We start from the raw sequence: 17662 nt of genomic DNA on the forward strand, positions 1-17662 counted from the left end.
ACTCAGAAAAAAAAGTTTCGATAACGCTTTTTATTATCGCCGACTACAGACAAGAAGAACCAATTTAACCTCTACACTCACTTCACAATTCGCAATGGGTAAAGTTTTGCAAAAGAAGAAGGCCCGCTCTGGGCGCTCCACGGCCCGTGCTAAGGACAGCCGCCTCAAGAGCGGCCACAAGAAGATCAATGTGCTGGGCAATCAGATCATCGCCGACAACTGGTATGCGCATCTTGCCCACTTGGAAAAGTGCAAAACACTAACGAATATAGGGATCGTGATCTGACCCTGACACAAAATTACCAGCGCCTTGGTTTGATGCACAAGCTGAACGCACCATCCGGTGGCCGCGAACGCCTCCCCGGAAACAAGGACGAATACCCCGACAACAAGAACTCGCTGCACATCCGCGGCAGCGCCAAAGCAGCCGCAGCCAAGCTTGACCTCGGTGAGACGCGAGTCGAGCGTGATCCCGAGACTGGCAAGATTCTGCGTGTTATCCACGACGACGAAGACAACATCGAAGTGGCGGGCCTTCAGCGCTCGCGCAACAACCCTCTCAACGACCCTCTGAATGATATCCTGGGAGGCAATGGCGAAAGCAACCCTCTCACCGACTCAGTGATTGTGCAGCAGCTTGAGCGCCAGGCGGATCAAGAAGGCAAGACTGTCCGTGCTAAGAAGCCCCGGTACCAGAGCTCGCGCGAGGGCGAGTGGGCTCAGCGCTTGATTGAGAAGCACGGAGATAATTTCACTGCCATGACTCGTGATCGCAAGCTGAATCCTATGCAGCAGAGCGAGGGTGATTTGCGGAGGAGAATTAACAAGTGGAAGAAGAATCAGTCGTAATGCCTTGTTCATTTGTTCTGAGCATCTGGTTAGGGCGAGTCTGGCGTTTATCTTTTTCTGTTTATTAAAAGTGTCTACATGGATGCATGTGTCCCGAAGTAAATATTATTGGACGGCAACTGAGCCGCTTGGATTCGTTATCTCGTGTTTCCTTTAGCTGTTACTACTGAGTGTCGAGTAGGTAACAACCCCCGCCGGCGGAAGGCTTATTCGTTGCACCACTCGCACCCATCGTCGGCGTCTCCATTCTCCCACTCCGTAGGACGCAGTCCCTTCCTCCCAATCCCGTGATTTCGCCTTCTCCTTCACCTTCTCCTTCACCTTTTCCTTGACCTTGGTTTCCTTGGGAGATAGTGAATCAGGTAGGTCTCCGTAGGCCAGTGTCAAATCATCATCTGACTCATGCCGAGTTGGAGGCAAGTCCCAAACCCAACCACCAACTTCTCCGACAATGGCGTTCCCTTCGGCATTTACGCCTGGGACCTCGAACCCAACACTGGTGATCATGCGCTCCACCACCCATTCACGGCAGTCTAGGTCTAGTTCCCACTTCTTGCTCTTCCAGGCCCAGCCACGTGGGGCACGGACATCCTCAAAGAATCGACATCCACGAGGTCGGTCCCCAGCGATGCGAGATGGTGATAGCGGGTCGTATGGCGCGTGGCTGAACAGGAAGCTCTCCCACCCAGACTCCGACGTTCCTGCGGCCCGGTGCTGCAGCTCAAAAATTTCCACCTCCCGCTCTTCGGGATATGTGTCCAAGGAGATATCTGCGAGCTTTTCCATGGCCGACATTGCTGCAGATGGGTCTGCAGGGACCGATGAGGCGAACCCATCTTTCTCATCCGAATCTGTGTCACTGGAATCCCCAGTCATATCTTGCATCAGACCGGATATGAACTGCCCCACCGTTGGGTGGATGGAGAGAACCAGCGCATTGCCGCCAACAAGCAGCACAATTTTGAGGGGTAGCAGATGCGCACTGATAAACAATACTACTATTGCAATTGTGCATCCGAGAAATAGGGTTGAAGAGAGCTTCTCATTGGAGAAATTCGTCAGCGGCGCAACAACAGAGATAGCCGCATCATGGGCATCTGAGAAATCAGCCATGCAATTCTGTAGATCTCGCATGTTCCGAAGGAAATCTTTGGAAGTCTCTGGGGCTGGCTTAATAGTCGTGGCTGGTGCCAGGGCTGGTCCATCATAGGAGTAGTAAGGAGTGGTGCTGGATGTCGAGGTGCTTGGGGGTGGTGGGTGACGAGTTGCAAAGGCCGGCACCATTATAAAGAGCAAGAGAACCACTAGGGGCAAGACCAAAAGTAGATGAGGTTCTAAGCAGATGAAAGAATAGACAAAAAGGAAAGAGATGGTATGGGTTGGTGTGTCCCAAGTGAATAGTTGCTCAAGACGACTTTGGAATAGAAATACCACACCGATTCTATAGTGGTTTTAGTTTCAGTTGATCCATGGATATCACATGAGATGATTCAGTCCTACCTTGCATTAAAGCGGCGGAAATTATTTGCCATTACAGGCAAACTAAATGCCGGTTTCTTAGGAGAGGCCAAGGCCTTGTCTCCCAATGAATCGGTTTCATCCTCATCGTCTGTGGGAATGACTTGTTGGAGAAGTCTGCAGTCGTCAGCTGTTAGAACTCCCCACAGATCTATTGGACCTATCTAGGAATAAATCCGTTCCAAACATACTTTGTAAATAGGCGGTCTTGTAGTGAATTCTTGGATTGAGAGGAAGATCTCGAATGCGAACTGTCTGGCGAACCAGGTCTATTCCGTTTTCTTGGAACCTTGGGTTCGTCGTTCAGAGCTTCTGTAAATCCATCCATGATTAGACATGGGATCTTAAAAGAAGAAGAAATGAAGTGTAAAGAGAAACGGGAATTCTAACTGTCAAGAACCCAAGCATGTGCTTTGCCGATCTGGAACGGGGAAAGAAGCTGACATAATCCTGTTTGCATCAGGGGGGGAACGTCGAAGTTGGATAGTTCACACTAAAAAAGAAAGCAGGTTGGCCTTCATTTGTCTAACTTTTGTTTTTTCCGTCTTTTTTTCTTGTTTATCTTTAATATACATATATTCTCTCTGCGATTATTCACATATAGCTTCGATCTTATCTAAAAATCCCCTTTGTTGACGGGGTTACTTATAAAATCCACCTGCCCCCCCCCCCAAATTACCTTCTTTTTCCCTGTTACCGCCTTAGTGGACTTGCCCCAGCAACCCTGCTTCCCCCCAAAATTATTTGTCAAAGAGAACCTCTGCCTTGGCCATTGCTCTTTCACAACTCGCAATGGAACGGTAGCTGTTTTCAAGAGTCGCGCGACGGTGCTCACGTATCTCTTGGTTGGAGACCTCGCACTTCTCCTGAATGCAATTGCGATCGCATCTCTGGCACGGTCCAGTCTCCTTTTCCGACTTTCCTCTGAAAACGCGCGAGAGCTCAAACAATGCCGACAATGCCCCAAACACCGGGGAGGGGTCAAGCGCGGACCGAAGCAGCGTACAATCCCTCAAACGATGATTCGGGCTCGGGAGGTAAGAATGAAAGATGTCGGGAAGGTGCAGTTAGATACTAACAAGAAACAGCAGAGGCTCCGGCCCGCAGGCGCCTGCAGAAGTCAGCCTCGACCAACTTTCCCTCGAACAATACCAATTTTGACACCACAAATGGGGTCGCCGGACCGCGCGCAAGTGGGATGAATAGGAGAAGACTTTCAATTCGTGACCAAAGGGTTCCTCAGGGCCCACGACCGCAGGACAGTTCGCGATGGAGGTATGTCCAGTTCTGTTCTCGTGATTGGCTTGATTGGCTTTGAACTAACTCGATATCTAGTAAACCTAGCCCGTACCCTCACTCTGGGAATTCGTCTGTTGATTCTACACTTGATTCAACTAAAAGCTTTAACCTTCGATCTACGAGCGTGGGCAACCTGTCAAAGGCTGATCCCAACCATGCGGATAACATGGACTTTCTAGCGCCAGTCAACTTTGATGATTTCCATAACAGCATCATGGGTGAACCCAGCTTGAACCACTTCCCCATGCCCGGGAACAGCACTTCGGGTGAGAATCGTGAAACGGGCCCTCTAACAAATCCCTGGGAAAACCACACCTATGCGGGCAATATATCAGAACGTACACGGGGTCCTTCCGCTCGACGGAAGAGCGAAGTGCAACGCCCAAATGGTACGAATGGTGCGAATGCCGCTGCAGGGCTCACAGCATCCTCTGCCAATACCCGCGCTCGCCGCCAGAGTATAGCCCAGCCGTCTGCTGGAAGTGCTTCAAGGGGTCCTCGCAAATCTATCAGCTCTGGGGCATTTGCGCCTACCAATGCTTCGGCTAGGCGCGCCAGTCTAAGTGCCCGCAAAATCAGCACTGACACTGCGTCAACAAATAACTTGCTTCGCCCTCGACTTCCGGAGTCTGATGCCAAGGTTCCCTCGTCTGTTCGAAACCTCAAGGCAAAATCATTCCAGCCCAGCCCAAGGGAACCCCGTAGTCAGTTTCTCACTGCCTCTGGAGTCGTTGACCACACACGATCGAATTCCACCAACGCCGTGCGGACCCCGGTAAGAAACCCTTCTGGCGCCGTGGCGACACCTTCCTCTGCATCTAAGCGGGCTTCTGTTATGCCGCCACATGCCACTGGACTTGGTGCTCGAACGATCAGTCCTACTGACGCACGACGACTAAAGCGAATGTCGATTGCGCCTCCTGCCCCTCCGATGCCACATACACCTCCCACCCAGACAGAACCTATGCCCACCCGTCCTCTATCATCAACCCAATCTCCCTCTCAAATTCCGAGGAAAAGCGTCACACCTTCCTCGAACCGAACCACGCCTGACCCAAATCGTAAGTCGTACAGCTCAGGGTTGTCTGTTTCTTCAAACACCAGCTATAACTCGGCGCGAACTTCCGGGAGCTCTCTTCAAAATCGGCTGTCCCAAAATCTATCCTCGTCCCGACTCCCGACGCCTAAGCCACGCACAGAGCAGACAAACTCCAACGGGGAAGAGGTCCCGCCGGTTCCAGCGATCCCCAAGGCCTACGAGTCGCCCAAGGGTGAACTGGATGCGCCTGTTTTCCCTGCGCCCAGAAAATCAAGTATTCCTGTGGATATGGGCCTTCTGAACATTAAAGATTCAGACTCGGAAGCGCACGCCACCGCCCAAGTTGAAAAAGTTGACTCTACCGAAACAAAAACTCCTGATTCGCGATCACGAAATTCTACTGTTCTAGCAGGACGAAAGGGTTTACAGCCCTTGAAATTGCCCCCGCTGAATTTGTTGCCTTTGGGCACACCCATGGCGGCCAAAATCGAGGCACTCAAGGACAGGGACGACGAGCGCAAAGCTCACACCCCCTCCAACCAAGTGATTTCAAAGACACCCAGTACTCCGATGACAGCATCCAAAGCGAATTTCTGGTACCGTGATGAAGAAGACCAACTGCCCCTCACTCAAGCACGAAGCAGCACCTCTCACTTTGCCGTCAGCTCATCAACCGCCGCGTTGCGAGCTTCTAGCAGTACAAGTGCGTTTGAGTCATTTGACACGCCAAGTGCAGCTCGCAACATATCTCCCTATGCCTCATACACGCTGCCCAAGAGTGGCGCCGAACTCAACCATCTCCGCCACCAGGCCAGCGCCGACTACTCGAATCGGACGCAAGCACACAAGTTGAATGGCCCACGACCTCAAACACAAAGTGCCATTTTCACTCCCGCTCCAGAACGACTCAGCCAGATATCGACACCTTCGGATCCTGAGAGTGTCGCTGTCACTTCGTCCGGCACCTCTCTTCGGGACCGGCTTAAGGTGGCACGGCTTCGCAGCAACTCGAAGCCCCAAAAGGCAGAAGCCGATGCTGACCCAACCAAGTACAATCATATGCCGCCGCCTAAACTTCCAGCCTCTGCAACATGGAACAACCTGTCTTCGGTCAACTCGACAAGCCCTAATCCCAAGCCATCGCATCTCAACCCTCGCCGACAGTCTTCTGTTTCAAGTATAACCAATCCGACGACTCGGAAACCAAGTGTCTGCAGCGAGAAAAGCCTCGCCCTGGAGCCAACTCCGTCCAATGAGTCGGGCGAAAGCGACCGATCTAGACGCGTGCAGAGCACGTACATCTCTCCGGTACACAAGATGATCAATAACGCTAGATCTAGTGTTGCGGCTGCTTCCCGGCCTACCGACAGCACTGTTGATCCAGATGTGGCGATTGCAGATGAAGAGATGAAGCGACTTGGGTCTAAACGCAAAGACTTTGAAAAGGCGGCGCGTGTGCTAGACGACTTGCGCCGCAAGGCTGGTCCAAAGGATCGTGTCAGTCCGGCCCAGGCCTTAAAGATGGCAACGCTCAACATCTTTGAACGCGGTGAGATCATCGATTATCGCGATATTTTCTTCTGTGGTACCCACACTGCCAAGAAACATGTTGGAGATCTCCATTCCAGTGCAGCAAACTTTGGGTACGATGACGACCGTGGTGATTATAACATCATCATCGGCGACCATCTAGCTTACCGATACGAAGTTGTTGATGTCCTGGGCAAGGGTAGTTTTGGCCAGGTCGTGCGATGCGTCGACCACAAGACTGGGGCTCTGGTTGCGATTAAAATCATTCGCAACAAGAAGCGGTTCCACCAACAAGCCCTGATTGAGGTCAACCTCCTACAAAAACTGAAGGAATGGGATCCTCATGGCAAGCATAGCGTGGTCAACTTCACCCAAAGCTTCTATTTCCGTGGTCATCTGTGTATTTCCACCGAACTCCTTGGCATGAATCTTTATGAATTCATCAAGGCCCATGAATTCCGGGGCTTTTCGTTGAAGCTGATCCGTGTTTTCACCAAGCAGATGCTGAGCAGTCTCGTGCTGTTGCATGCCAAGAAGGTCATTCACTGTGACTTGAAGCCCGAAAACATTCTTCTCGTTCACCCGTTGAACTCCGAAATTCGAGTCATCGACTTTGGTTCAAGTTGCTTTGAGAATGAAAAGGTCTATACTTATATCCAAAGTCGCTTCTACCGTTCGCCCGAGGTCATCCTCGGAATGTCGTACGGCATGCCGATAGACATGTGGAGTTTGGGTTGCATTTTGGCTGAGCTGTTCACCGGCTATCCCATTTTCCCAGGAGAGAATGAGCAAGAACAGCTTGCTTGTATCATGGAAGTTTTTGGTCCTCCGGAAAAGCATCTCATTGAGAAGAGCTCACGCAAGAAGTTGTTCTTTGATTCTCTCGGCAAGCCGCGTTTGACTGTTTCATCCAAGGGACGTCGACGTCGTCCGAGTACCAAGGAGCTCCGACAGGCTTTGAAGTGTGACGATGAAGCCTTCCTTGACTTCATCACTCGCTGCCTTCGCTGGGATCCTGCTCGTCGTATCTCGCCTCATGACGCCCTGAAACACGAGTTCCTCACTGGTGTCAAACCCCCCCGGCCCAGAATGTATACATCAAACTCGCCCTCCAAGCGAGGTGTCACGTCTGCGGCTCGTCCTCTCCCTGATCCTCCAGGCACAACGCTAAAGAGCGGGTTCATGCGCACTCGCGATGTCTCAGCCAATTCCCCGGTCAAGGGTAGCGGCAAACGACACTCGACCGTGAACGGTCCTCCGTCCAGCCCCGGCAAGCGAGGGTCCAGCAACTCTACTACTGCTGGGTCCGCGCTTCCTCGCGTTTCGGCGCGGAGTATCAGCGGGAAGCCAGACCTCGCTACTGCGGCGGCTGCGACAAGCCTGGTGAGTTAGGCCGGCGATCTGAACCAGGGCCAAAGAATGGGATGCTGACTAGCCGACAGAGGAAATGATTTCTTGCTTCTCTTTTTTTTTTCTGTTGAATGCCCTGTAATACTAATCCTTTCCTTTTTACTTTCTCATCCTTGCATCGGGTGGTTGTCATGTCAGCATTCTGTTTGAGATGCATTCATGTTATACCCCCTTGTTCCTGCATTTGCATTGCGCCCATGATGACCTGAGTATCGCTTATACCTTACGTTTTGCTCTTGCTTATGCATTTCCCTTCGTTTTTATACTTGATGACCCCCATTCAGGGCCATGTTTGGTCCCTGTGTTTGTACATTGTTACCTCTCATTGCATTTCTTAAGAGTTTACGATGTGTTGCTCATGGGTAGAGCGATTTAACGTTGTGTCAAGTGGCTTTTATGGCTGAATTAATGACTATGTGATTTTTATTTTAAGAAAGGACTTCTATAAATAAAGAATCTAAATATAAAATATAAAAGAAGACACGATATACACACGTACGTTGGACTGGCATGTCCCCACTGGGCAATCGGGCTACTTGGCCTCATCTTATCTTATTTACTCCACTTCTCCGACAACAACTTCCATTGGCCTTCATGGATAATTGATTCGCGATGAATGGCTTCGAATCTAAGGGTCTGAACGAAGATGCCTTCGGGGAAAAGTCTAGTTTGGCTGCCCTGAAGACCTTCGACGCCTTTCGTAAGTACCTCGAAGTTCGAGCATCTAGGCAAGCTACTCACATTCACCAGCCAAAACCAAAGCCGCCTACACAACCCCAACCCGCAGCGGCGGCCAATGGACCGTCCTAATCCTCCTCATATGCACGATCTTCAGCTGGTCCGAGTTAAAAACCTGGTGGCGCGGCACCGAAAACTACCACTTCAGCGTTGAAAAGGGCGTCTCACACGATCTCCAGCTAAACCTCGACATGGTCGTGCACATGCCCTGCGATCAGCTCCGCGTGAACATCCAAGACGCAGCCGGCGACCGCATTCTAGCCGGCGAGCTCCTCAAACGCGACGACACAAACTGGCTACTCTGGATGGAGAAGCGCAACTACGAGACCAGCGACGGCGCCCACGAATACCAAACCCTCTCCCACGAAGAAACCGACCGTCTCGCCGAGCAAGAGGCCGATGCTCACGTCGGCCACGTCCTCGGCGAGGTGCGCAATAACCCACGCCGCAAGTTCCCCAAGGGCCCGCGCATGCGCCGCGGCGTCGCCCCAGACGCGTGTCGCATATACGGAAGCCTCGAGGGAAATAAGGTGCAGGGTGACTTCCAAATCACCGCGCGTGGCCATGGGTATCGCGAGAACGCACCGCATCTGGATCACTCGTGTATGTGTTCCCCTACCCACCCCCGGTCTCCCCCAAAGCCATTCTCATCCCGTACAAGATCGCTAACAGCTCTCAGCCTTCAACTTCTCCCACATGATCACGGAGCTCTCCTTCGGGCCGCATTACCCAACCCTGCAGAACCCGCTTGACAAGACTATCGCTGAGATCGAGGATCATTACTACAAGTTCCAGTACTTCCTCTCCATTGTGCCGACGCTGTACAGTCGAGGAAAGGGTGCGCTGGACGCGTACACGCGCTCGCCGGAGACTGCGGCTGCGCGGTACGGGCGTAACACGGTCTACACGAACCAATACGCGGCAACGAGTCAGTCTAGCGCGATCCCTGAGTCGCCGATGGTTGTCCCGGGCATCTTCTTCAAGTATAACATTGAGCCGATCCTGTTGCTGGTCAGCGAGGAGAGAGCGGGCTTTTTGTCGCTGCTGATTCGGATTATTAACACCATCTCAGGTGTGCTTGTTACTGGTGGCTGGCTTTATCAGATTACTAGTTGGGCTGGCGATATCTGGGGACGTAGGAAGAATAGGTCGTCTGAGGGGTATTTGACGGGCAAGCCTTCTATGGATTAAGATGGATTAAGATTATTTTGGTTTTGTTTCAGTTCGAATGTTTTCTGTGTCTTATTATTATCGGTTTTCCCCATCAAATATCCTACGTCAATTGCATCAGAAGTTCACTCTTTGCATCAAAGTTCATTGGTCAACTCCCAGGTAAAGTTGAGTTCGACCTCGTGGTATATAGTAAATGATCGTACATCCCGCACACATGATGTGAAGTAAAGGAAGCAAAGGCTAAACCTCAAATATCTCACCCATGCCTACGCCAGCACCTTCTGCGCCGGCACGGCTGTCGACCAGATCCAGACGCCAGCCGTTCCAGTCACGCAGCTTGCTCTTGATATCACGCATCCACTCAACACGCTTGCGCCCTTCTTCCTCGGCCTGCGCACGCGCGAATGCATCTTCATCGAACTCGTCATCAAAGTTTTCTTCGGAAACAAGCTCGAGACTACCACGGGTACCAGGGGGATGAGACGGGTTAGACGATGAAGCGCGGGCGCGATTGCCAGCAGCTCCTGTGAAGGCAGCAAAGCCGCTAGAAAGCACAGTAGAGAAGGAGGAGTGCTGCTGCTGGGCCATGCTGCGGCGACGGGCATGGTCGGGTCGTCCGCCGACGAGGTCGACGTCGTCGAATGCATTGGCCGCGTCGCCGGAGGCAGGGCTTGGTCCGTCATCCGGGTAGTGTTCCATCTCCTGGCGCTTCTCTTGCCAGACACCGCGGCGCAGATCGAAGACCTCCCCTTCCAGCTCGCGGATTCGGCGCTCAAGGCGCTGGCGTTCTTCGTCCTCAAGCTCGTCCAGGGCGTCATCGTCGGCGCCTCCGCCGGTCTGGCGAGTCCGAATCCTATCACTCTCTTCGCGTAGGCGGAGGTTCTCGTTTTCAATGCTGGCGATCTTTTTCCGCATGACAGCGATTTCTTTGTCGGATTTCTCGCTCTCACGTAACCGTGTTTGGTGTCGGGCTTCAGTTTCTTTGTGAAGATTGCCGATTGCCAGGAGTTTCTTGTCTAGCGTCTCGATTTTCTTTTCCGATTCGATCTTTTCGTTCTTGTGCTCCTCGATCTCACGCTGGAGATTCTTGATCAGCGTTTCGGTAGATGTCTTATCGACGCCTTCCTTGACTGCTTTCTCCGAGGCCCGCGTCAATGCCTGCTTGATGTCTGCCAGTTCACGCTGGGACTCATCTAGTGATGATTGGGTCTTTGAAACCTTCTCCTCTAGCGCTGCGACCTGAGACTCGTGTGCATCGTTAGAGGACGTTTGGGAGGTGACCTGGGCGCGAAGATTTGAAATCTCTAGCTCCATAGCCTCAATAGTAGCCGATTTGGACTCGAGCTGACGAACAAGGTCGGCTGGCGGTGACTCTGTTGCACTTGTGTTTCGATGTGACCGGGTCTGGAGCTGTGAGTTCTGCCGCTGGAGGGAAGCAATTTCTTCTTTCTGTTCCGCAGGTTAGAAAACATAGCTGTCACAGGAAACAAGGTTTCATACCAACGACTCGATGCTTGCAACCTTTTCCTCTGCCTTCTTCAATTTCTCTCTCAACTCCACGCCATCAACACTCGCTTCTCGCAGATCCTCCACTTGCTCCTCAGTCTTGCGCCAGCGCATAGTTGCATCCGAGAGGTCCTTCTCCAAGCGTTTATTATCTTTCTCAAGCTCCTCAATCTTAGTAGACTGTTTGCGGAACACTTCGTGAACCGAATCCCCGTCCCCGGTTAGGGGCGGTAATGATTGTGCGGGGGACTTGTTTGTAACAGACGGAGAGGGGGAGACGCTCCCCTGGGAGACGGAGGTCTTGCGGAATGAAGATGAGCGCATCTTTGACTGGATTGATAGCGAGGGTTGTCGGCCGTGGCTGGCGCGGGGTGTATCGAGCCGGACTGGCAGCGGCTCAGCCTCTGGATCAGGAGATGTGGGCGCTGGAGGCATCGGTTCGGTGGGAGACTCGATGTTCGTATCAGTAGCAACTTGCGGAGTTGGTTCTTCTAATTCCGCTGGTTGATCGGGGGCTGCGGCTTCGGGTTGTGCGGCCGGCTCATCTTGTGTGTTTGGCTTCTCCTCCGCGGGGAGGTCTGCCTGCACTGTCTCTGAGCTCGGGGCATCTTCCGCAGGGTTTGTCTCTGTTGGGGCCTCTGCCTCCTTGGGTGTATCCGCTCCAGTGGCGGGGGCCTTCTTAGCCTTCTTTTTCTTCTGGAGCTGGGCAACCTGAAGAACAACAGTCCAGTTAGCGACCAAAACAACGTCATCTTGTCACTCGTGAGGAATTACCCTTTTCTTGGCTGCAGCCAGCTTCTCGGCTTTAATGCGCTCCTCGTCGTCGGCCATAATTAATTTGAATTGTATGGATATAATAAAATGGGGAGGATGATGAAGTGGAAGGGAGAGAATGGACAGCTTTCCCCGATGCACGGACCACGTGTCTGATCTATATGCCCGAATGAGATGTCAACGGTACAAGGTACTACCAACTCGAAATTGATGCGCTAGATAATCACTTATAACCACCTATGGGCTATGATATTGGATTTTGTTGAATCTTACTAGGTAATATCAGCAAGAGAGATGTTGATGCCACATAGGCGTCTCAACCCCTGTCAATCAACCCTACGCACCATCCAAAAGCAGAAGCATAAAACTGAGCGAACTCTGGAACTGCAGCTCATAGCTAGTCGCAAATAGAATTTACCACAAGAAATGCGACGAAGCCGACCCATCCTGTCGTCTGTGTACGAGAGGCAAAATAACATGCGAATACCGGCTCGAGCCCTTCGCAAAGCAAGTCAAGTCCTACCCTCACAACTCTCAATCTCACCCTCCGCATATGGAACAATCGCTCGCCGGCTACTAGACACAAGCCAGGTCGACCCCACGCCCAGTGAGCGGTGATACCTCGATTCATTCCAGCGGTATATGTCGCACGAGTGCGCGGGGTATGTCTAATGATATGATTTGAAACGTATGGTAGGAGTCTTCAGAAAGAAACAAAAAGGCTTACTTCCTAAAATTAATACATCTGCATGATCCAGTACAAATCCAAAAAAAAAATAGACAAGGGTAATATTAGGCAGTAAGTCACACAAAAGTTGAGGGGCATCATTTCAATATTGGCCGTTCAACAACGCCCATTCAACAACTCCCCTTGTGAACAAAATTCCATGCAAGTTGATTGCGCCAGTCAAAAAAAAAGGAAGCATTAACCCAACACCTCCGGCTGGAAACATCATACCCGATCAACGGGGCCAAAAAGAAGACATACAAGAAACGAAAAAAAAAAAAAAAAAAAAAAAAAACAAAAAAAAAAAACAAAAACAAAAAACAAAAGCACACACGAGGCAAATCACTTGGTATATCTTAGACTTCCATCGAGTCCGCAATTTCCTCACTCATTGCCCGAACTCCCCGAGGGTTGATTGGCAGATTCTCCTCATCGTCACTGATCAAATAAGTGTCATAGTCAACTGAGTTATTCCGAATCGTCTTGGGAGGGCGATCCATCTCGTCATCACTGTCGCTGGCGATAAGGGACGATCTGGCGCGTTCTCCAAACCAAAACTTGGCACGCTTGCTGGAGCTGAGGTCCGGCGTGAGGTATCCGTCGTCGTAGGTCCGCTTCCCAGTAGGCGTGGTTGCCATCTCGTCTGGAGTGTGGCTGAGTATGGGAATCGCGCGCAGGAAGATGTAACAGACACGCTTGCGAATCGGGTTGAAGAAAAAGAAATGTAGACTCCAGATAGCCCCATCATCGGCATCGGATGGGTCCTCCTCCGGCGAATATGAGTAGATCGAACACTCCTTGAGCGACATGTGTTCATCTATTGTTTTCCACACCCGCGGGCCCCATGCAGAAGATGATCCTGCTGTGTACGATCCAGAAAGCGTCGCGGGGGATGCAGGAGACAAGTTGGTGTTCTCGCGCGGGCGCAGGTTGAGTAGCGTTGAATCCACCGTGTTCATGACGCGCTTCAAATTCCGTTCGCGTCGGAAATCAGTGGGGCGCAGGACGTGTGAGAAGTCGTAATCCGGATGACTTGCGTTCAGAGTGGCGATCAAATAGGCAAAGGTCCGTCGGCTCGAATGGTCGCTCAGGGGTCCGAACGGGCTAGATCGCGATAGGTTGAGGGTCTCGGCGGCATCGTGTGCATTTGGAGGTGACAGCGAAGCCGAAAATCGAAGGACCGATTCATATTGAGCCTCAAGTGACTGTTCGATGTGATTGTACAGTTTCCGATCGGAGCGTGCCGCCTTGGTGGTGTAGATGTCACAGCCACCGACGATATGACAGTCGGCCGTGTCGAAATTGAGAGAACTAGTCACGTCCTCAAACTCTGGAAGGGGGAGAAACTATATGATGGGGATGGTAAGTAAACTAAACTGATTGAAAGACACGTTGGGGTTGCGACTTTACCTTCATCGTGAGGTTATACCGGGGTAGTGGAGATCCCGAGATAAGCCGATAAGCGCTTTGAGATGACGTGTCGGTCTGCGGTTTGAAGAGACGAGCTCAAATCTCTCTTTTGATGTAAAGACAAAGAGAGAGAGAGAAAGGGAGAGAGATAGACGAGGGAAAGCGTTGTTATCACAACGGGTGATTGAGCCGAAGGTGGAGATTCGATGATGTCGATCGGCGATAACGGCGACCAGGGCAGGGATAAGGGGGACAACACGAACTATACAAGATAGATCGCAGTTCTTATAGCAAGTCAACACCGCCAAAAAGAGGGGATTATACAAGGAGATGAAAATGAGGCAGGAGGGGATGGTCTGAGATGATCAGAGAGGGGAGGATGCCGGAAATAGTCACGTGTGGGAAGGCGTGGTCCAGTAGGAACCCGCACTGACCTCACGAGCAGTCCAACCATGGAAAGGACATTCATAGGCCAACTCGATCCAGGTTGCGTGTTATATCTTCCGACTCCTGAGTGAACAAGTTGTATTGATTAGTATCGTGTGAAAAAAACTCCTATGTACGCCACAAAACAAAAGGAGCAAGAATCCTGCTTGCTCATGTTACATGATCTTGGTGACCACATCTTCCTCAACCTGGGGAATACGTAATTAGCCCGGCTGAATCTTGGCCATGGCTGGGGGAACAAGGGGAGGATGGGATAAAGGGTCCAAATATAGCCATATAGCAGTACCTCCTGTGGAGATTCTTTCTTTGATAAAAAGAAAGTGCCAATCCCATATAATGGAAATGAAATGAAACATGTCCTAACTCACCTCCATATCTTCCAAACTGTCCTGCTGGCTGATACAGCGAAGAACATTCTTCTTGCTGGTCTCCTGCATTTCCCCCGCAATCAATAACTCATCGAGAATAAAGTATGCTTTTTGGAAGTTGAAGATGATGTCTAGCTCGCAGACATTGCCGTAGTACTTGTCCATCTGCTCGACGTAGCGGTGCACCACCTCGAGGGTGATTAGCTCATTATCGGTCGAGGCACAGCCAGCGATGAAGAAGAGAGAAGCGTAGCGACGGTAGACGACTTTCGAATCTAGTAGTGCAATTCCTGTCAGTCCAATTCCAGCCCGTCGGCGAAAAGGGGTCGTGCGGGGATGGAAAGTCACCTTTGTATTCCAGGAAATTGCACATCCGCGTCCGGCGGGACAGCACTAGCTGGGTTACATCCTTGATGATCTTGGCCTTCTCCTTGGGAGAGAGAGTGGTGAACCACTTGGCAAGGCGCTAGAGAAATGTTGTTAGTTGGGGGCTTCGGCCAGGTGTTATGTACTTGGGTAGGTGACGAGGCATACCACTTTGCCCTGTCGGGAGAGTAGAATCAGGTAGCTAATGAGGGGGTCAGTGGTCGCAAATATAGGATGACTGTAGGATAATCTCACTGGACAGGCATATTGATGGAGATGTGAAATGAAGGGATGGGGAAAAGTGTCAGGGCGGAAGCTCTGGAGAAATTCTTTGGGTGGAGCGGAGGGGAGTTTTGCCCCGCTAAGCCCTAAGCTTAGCAATATACGGAGTAAACGTGGAGATCTAGGATTTAATATATCGAAGTTGATTCCAGATATGCATGTATTTGTTTCTGTTAGAAATTCCCAAATATCCCAGGGGTTGTCTCTTGCGCACGGGGCGTTGAATGAGTCAACCCTCGCCCCCATGACGAAGCACATGCATCTACAGCTCTCTAGAATCCATGCATATAAGAATCTTAGCAAAGCTGGCATCAGAGCCTCACGCACAGATTTAGAACCCTACTATGCTACAACGCTAATTGACGGTACATAGGCTGCCAAAAATGGCTACCTTAGATATTAATTTAACCCACCTTTTAGATCATGGATTATTGTAATTGTAATATTTGGCGAAATCAACGCATAAAATAACGCTTTTCAAACTAGACGATGAGAGACGACTGACTGTGTGCTTCCTAGTTTGGCTTCAAGACGCACTCATTTTCTGACCACCTCAAGTCTCTCCTCGGTTGATGATTTTTGCAACTCCTACTGGCTCTGTACAATTTGTGTCAGGACAATACGTCTTGCTATGTCTTTACCTACCAACTTCAGAATTTTCCTGCACAAACCGCCCAATTTATACCCTGCTAGCCCCTAGAGACTTAGTCAAAACATTTATCAAACCCATAGAAAACACATACATCTAAAATGACATCTGGATAGAACATTCGGAAAGAACATCTAGAAAAACCACCAAAAAAAGACATCACAAGGCTACTCTACTCTTGGGTAAAGTAAAGATAGGGAGATATAGCGATTGAAATAATAGTCAACGCCAGGTAAAACCCGAAGGTGACCCAAACAAATATTATTAATGAAATAAGTAGCACATTAAGTATCAAAGTATCTCTCTCATGATCGAGTAGAGACTAAAAAAGGCAGCGTTTCCGTCGAATCGTTGCAGGCATGAGACCATGGGAAGACATCAAAACCAAGGAGCCGCAAGCTCGTAGGTCGTACAAACCACACTTCGTACAAACACCTCAACCGTATACCGACATCACCCCCTCAACGCCATTAACCAGAACCAGAACCAGAATTATAACTATAACCATGATCCAATAGTATCACAAATTACCAGGTAGTACATAACCACGGCAGACGAGAGCGACAACAACCAAGCTCGAGGCTCGATCTACACCACGCACCCGCCTGCCATGACAAAAGGCCCATTTAAACCTGGGTCATGTTGGGGCGGCCTCCCCGGCGGCTGCCAGAACGGCTGGCACGCGAGGGGCCAGCAGCAGAACGGGACATGAACACAGAGACGACAACGGAGGCTAAGAAACCCGCCCATGCGAACCAGAGGAAAGCAACAGAGGCCTGGGCTTCACGACAGCGCTTTGTCATGTTGCGTGCGCCGTTTGTGATCTCGTTGCTCCTGAGGTAATCCTAGAAGAGAGGTTAGCGCCTATTCGCTCGCATCTCGCATATTCGCTACGATCGATCTTAGGTTCAACTTCAACTTACCTGGTTGGTGCAAGAGTGGCACTCCAGCTTCGCGGCGAGTGCGATGGCAGCGCAGAAGAAGAAAACGCAGTTCAGCGCATCGATGACGATCATGATGATCGGGTGGCCGGCCCAGTCGATGTTGAACGAGGCCGGGATCAGGTAGATCAGCGTGAACATTGAGAACACCGCGACGTAGATGGCGTAGTTCACGGTCCCAGGGTTCCCGGAGAAGGCTTCGGCGATCATGTTACCGACGAGGGCCATAATGAGCAGGGTCCATAAGAACTTTGCGTTTGGTTAGTACTGAACTTGTGATTTCTTTTCATGGCTTTTTAGCTGATGTGATTGCACATACCTCCCAGGCTCTGAGACCTAGCTGCACACCCCGGAGACCCATTTTATAGATTTAGATTAGATTTTGAGGTCGAGGTTAATTAGATGTCGCGTCGGCGAGAGAAGGTTGTAGAGGTATTGGATAAGAGTTAAGAGAATAAGCTATTAGGTCGATCCAACAGTATATAAAAGCCTCTGGGAAATTGACGAGGTTATAAATCGGATGCTCCGGAGGTCAGTGATGACATGGAAAAGCAACATCCCCAAAACCTAAAAACTCGCTACGTCATGCATCCGGGATCAAGCGGCCCTATTGGACTACATTGGATGTACAGCTAT

The 17662-nt window shown here is 50.8% G+C and overlaps 9 protein-coding genes across 9 annotated transcripts; 4 read left to right on the forward strand and 5 right to left on the reverse strand.

Annotated features, from left to right (window-relative positions):
* Positions 1-94: 94 nt before the first annotated feature.
* On the forward strand, positions 95-849 carry N7455_008261 (nucleolar protein 16; the record flags this gene model as incomplete). The annotated part of the gene is made up of 2 exons (XM_040959128.2): positions 95-222; positions 273-849. 2 exons carry the CDS (start codon positions 95-97, stop codon positions 847-849), a joined length of 705 nt encoding a protein of 234 aa, XP_040810385.2.
* Positions 850-1002: 153 nt separating this feature from the next.
* N7455_008262 (PEX28-32 family peroxisomal membrane protein) lies at positions 1003-2888 on the reverse strand (the record flags this gene model as incomplete). The annotated part of the gene is made up of 4 exons (XM_040959154.2): positions 1003-2290; positions 2350-2484; positions 2559-2710; positions 2862-2888. The coding sequence occupies 4 exons, from the start codon at positions 2886-2888 to the stop codon at positions 1003-1005; spliced, it is 1602 nt and encodes a 533-aa protein (XP_040810472.2).
* A 428-nt stretch (positions 2889-3316) lies between these two features.
* Positions 3317-7686, forward strand: N7455_008263 (putative protein kinase; the record flags this gene model as incomplete). Its single annotated transcript, XM_040959163.2, has 4 exons — positions 3317-3404; positions 3456-3642; positions 3703-7618; positions 7678-7686. 4 exons carry the CDS (start codon positions 3317-3319, stop codon positions 7684-7686), a joined length of 4200 nt encoding a protein of 1399 aa, XP_040810421.2.
* A 571-nt stretch (positions 7687-8257) lies between these two features.
* Positions 8258-9574, forward strand: N7455_008264 (endoplasmic reticulum-Golgi intermediate compartment family protein; the record flags this gene model as incomplete). Its single annotated transcript, XM_040959109.2, has 3 exons — positions 8258-8345; positions 8396-8986; positions 9063-9574. 3 exons carry the CDS (start codon positions 8258-8260, stop codon positions 9572-9574), a joined length of 1191 nt encoding a protein of 396 aa, XP_040810424.2.
* A 222-nt stretch (positions 9575-9796) lies between these two features.
* On the reverse strand, positions 9797-11893 carry N7455_008265 (uncharacterized protein; the record flags this gene model as incomplete). The annotated part of the gene is made up of 3 exons (XM_040959105.2): positions 9797-11005; positions 11057-11773; positions 11837-11893. The coding sequence occupies 3 exons, from the start codon at positions 11891-11893 to the stop codon at positions 9797-9799; spliced, it is 1983 nt and encodes a 660-aa protein (XP_040810464.2).
* Positions 11894-12262: 369 nt separating this feature from the next.
* N7455_008266 (uncharacterized protein) lies at positions 12263-12454 on the forward strand (the record flags this gene model as incomplete). Its single annotated transcript, XM_065605839.1, has 1 exon — positions 12263-12454. The coding sequence occupies one exon, from the start codon at positions 12263-12265 to the stop codon at positions 12452-12454; it is 192 nt and encodes a 63-aa protein (XP_065460788.1).
* Positions 12455-12919: 465 nt separating this feature from the next.
* Positions 12920-13979, reverse strand: N7455_008267 (RNA polymerase III-inhibiting protein MAF1; the record flags this gene model as incomplete). The annotated part of the gene is made up of 2 exons (XM_065605840.1): positions 12920-13909; positions 13974-13979. The coding sequence occupies 2 exons, from the start codon at positions 13977-13979 to the stop codon at positions 12920-12922; spliced, it is 996 nt and encodes a 331-aa protein (XP_065460789.1).
* A 596-nt stretch (positions 13980-14575) lies between these two features.
* On the reverse strand, positions 14576-15420 carry N7455_008268 (AP-1 complex subunit sigma; the record flags this gene model as incomplete). The annotated part of the gene is made up of 5 exons (XM_065605841.1): positions 14576-14608; positions 14789-15063; positions 15137-15254; positions 15323-15356; positions 15410-15420. 5 exons carry the CDS (start codon positions 15418-15420, stop codon positions 14576-14578), a joined length of 471 nt encoding a protein of 156 aa, XP_065460790.1.
* Positions 15421-16711: 1291 nt separating this feature from the next.
* Positions 16712-17387, reverse strand: N7455_008269 (MARVEL domain-containing protein; the record flags this gene model as incomplete). Its single annotated transcript, XM_040959117.2, has 3 exons — positions 16712-16930; positions 17009-17275; positions 17346-17387. The coding sequence occupies 3 exons, from the start codon at positions 17385-17387 to the stop codon at positions 16712-16714; spliced, it is 528 nt and encodes a 175-aa protein (XP_040810403.1).
* Positions 17388-17662: the final 275 nt, after the last annotated feature.

The sequence above is a fragment of the Penicillium solitum genome, assembly GCF_028829755.1.
Source record: "Penicillium solitum strain IBT 25940 chromosome Unknown utg000005l_segment0_segment0, whole genome shotgun sequence".
NCBI lineage: Eukaryota > Fungi > Ascomycota > Eurotiomycetes > Eurotiales > Aspergillaceae > Penicillium > Penicillium solitum.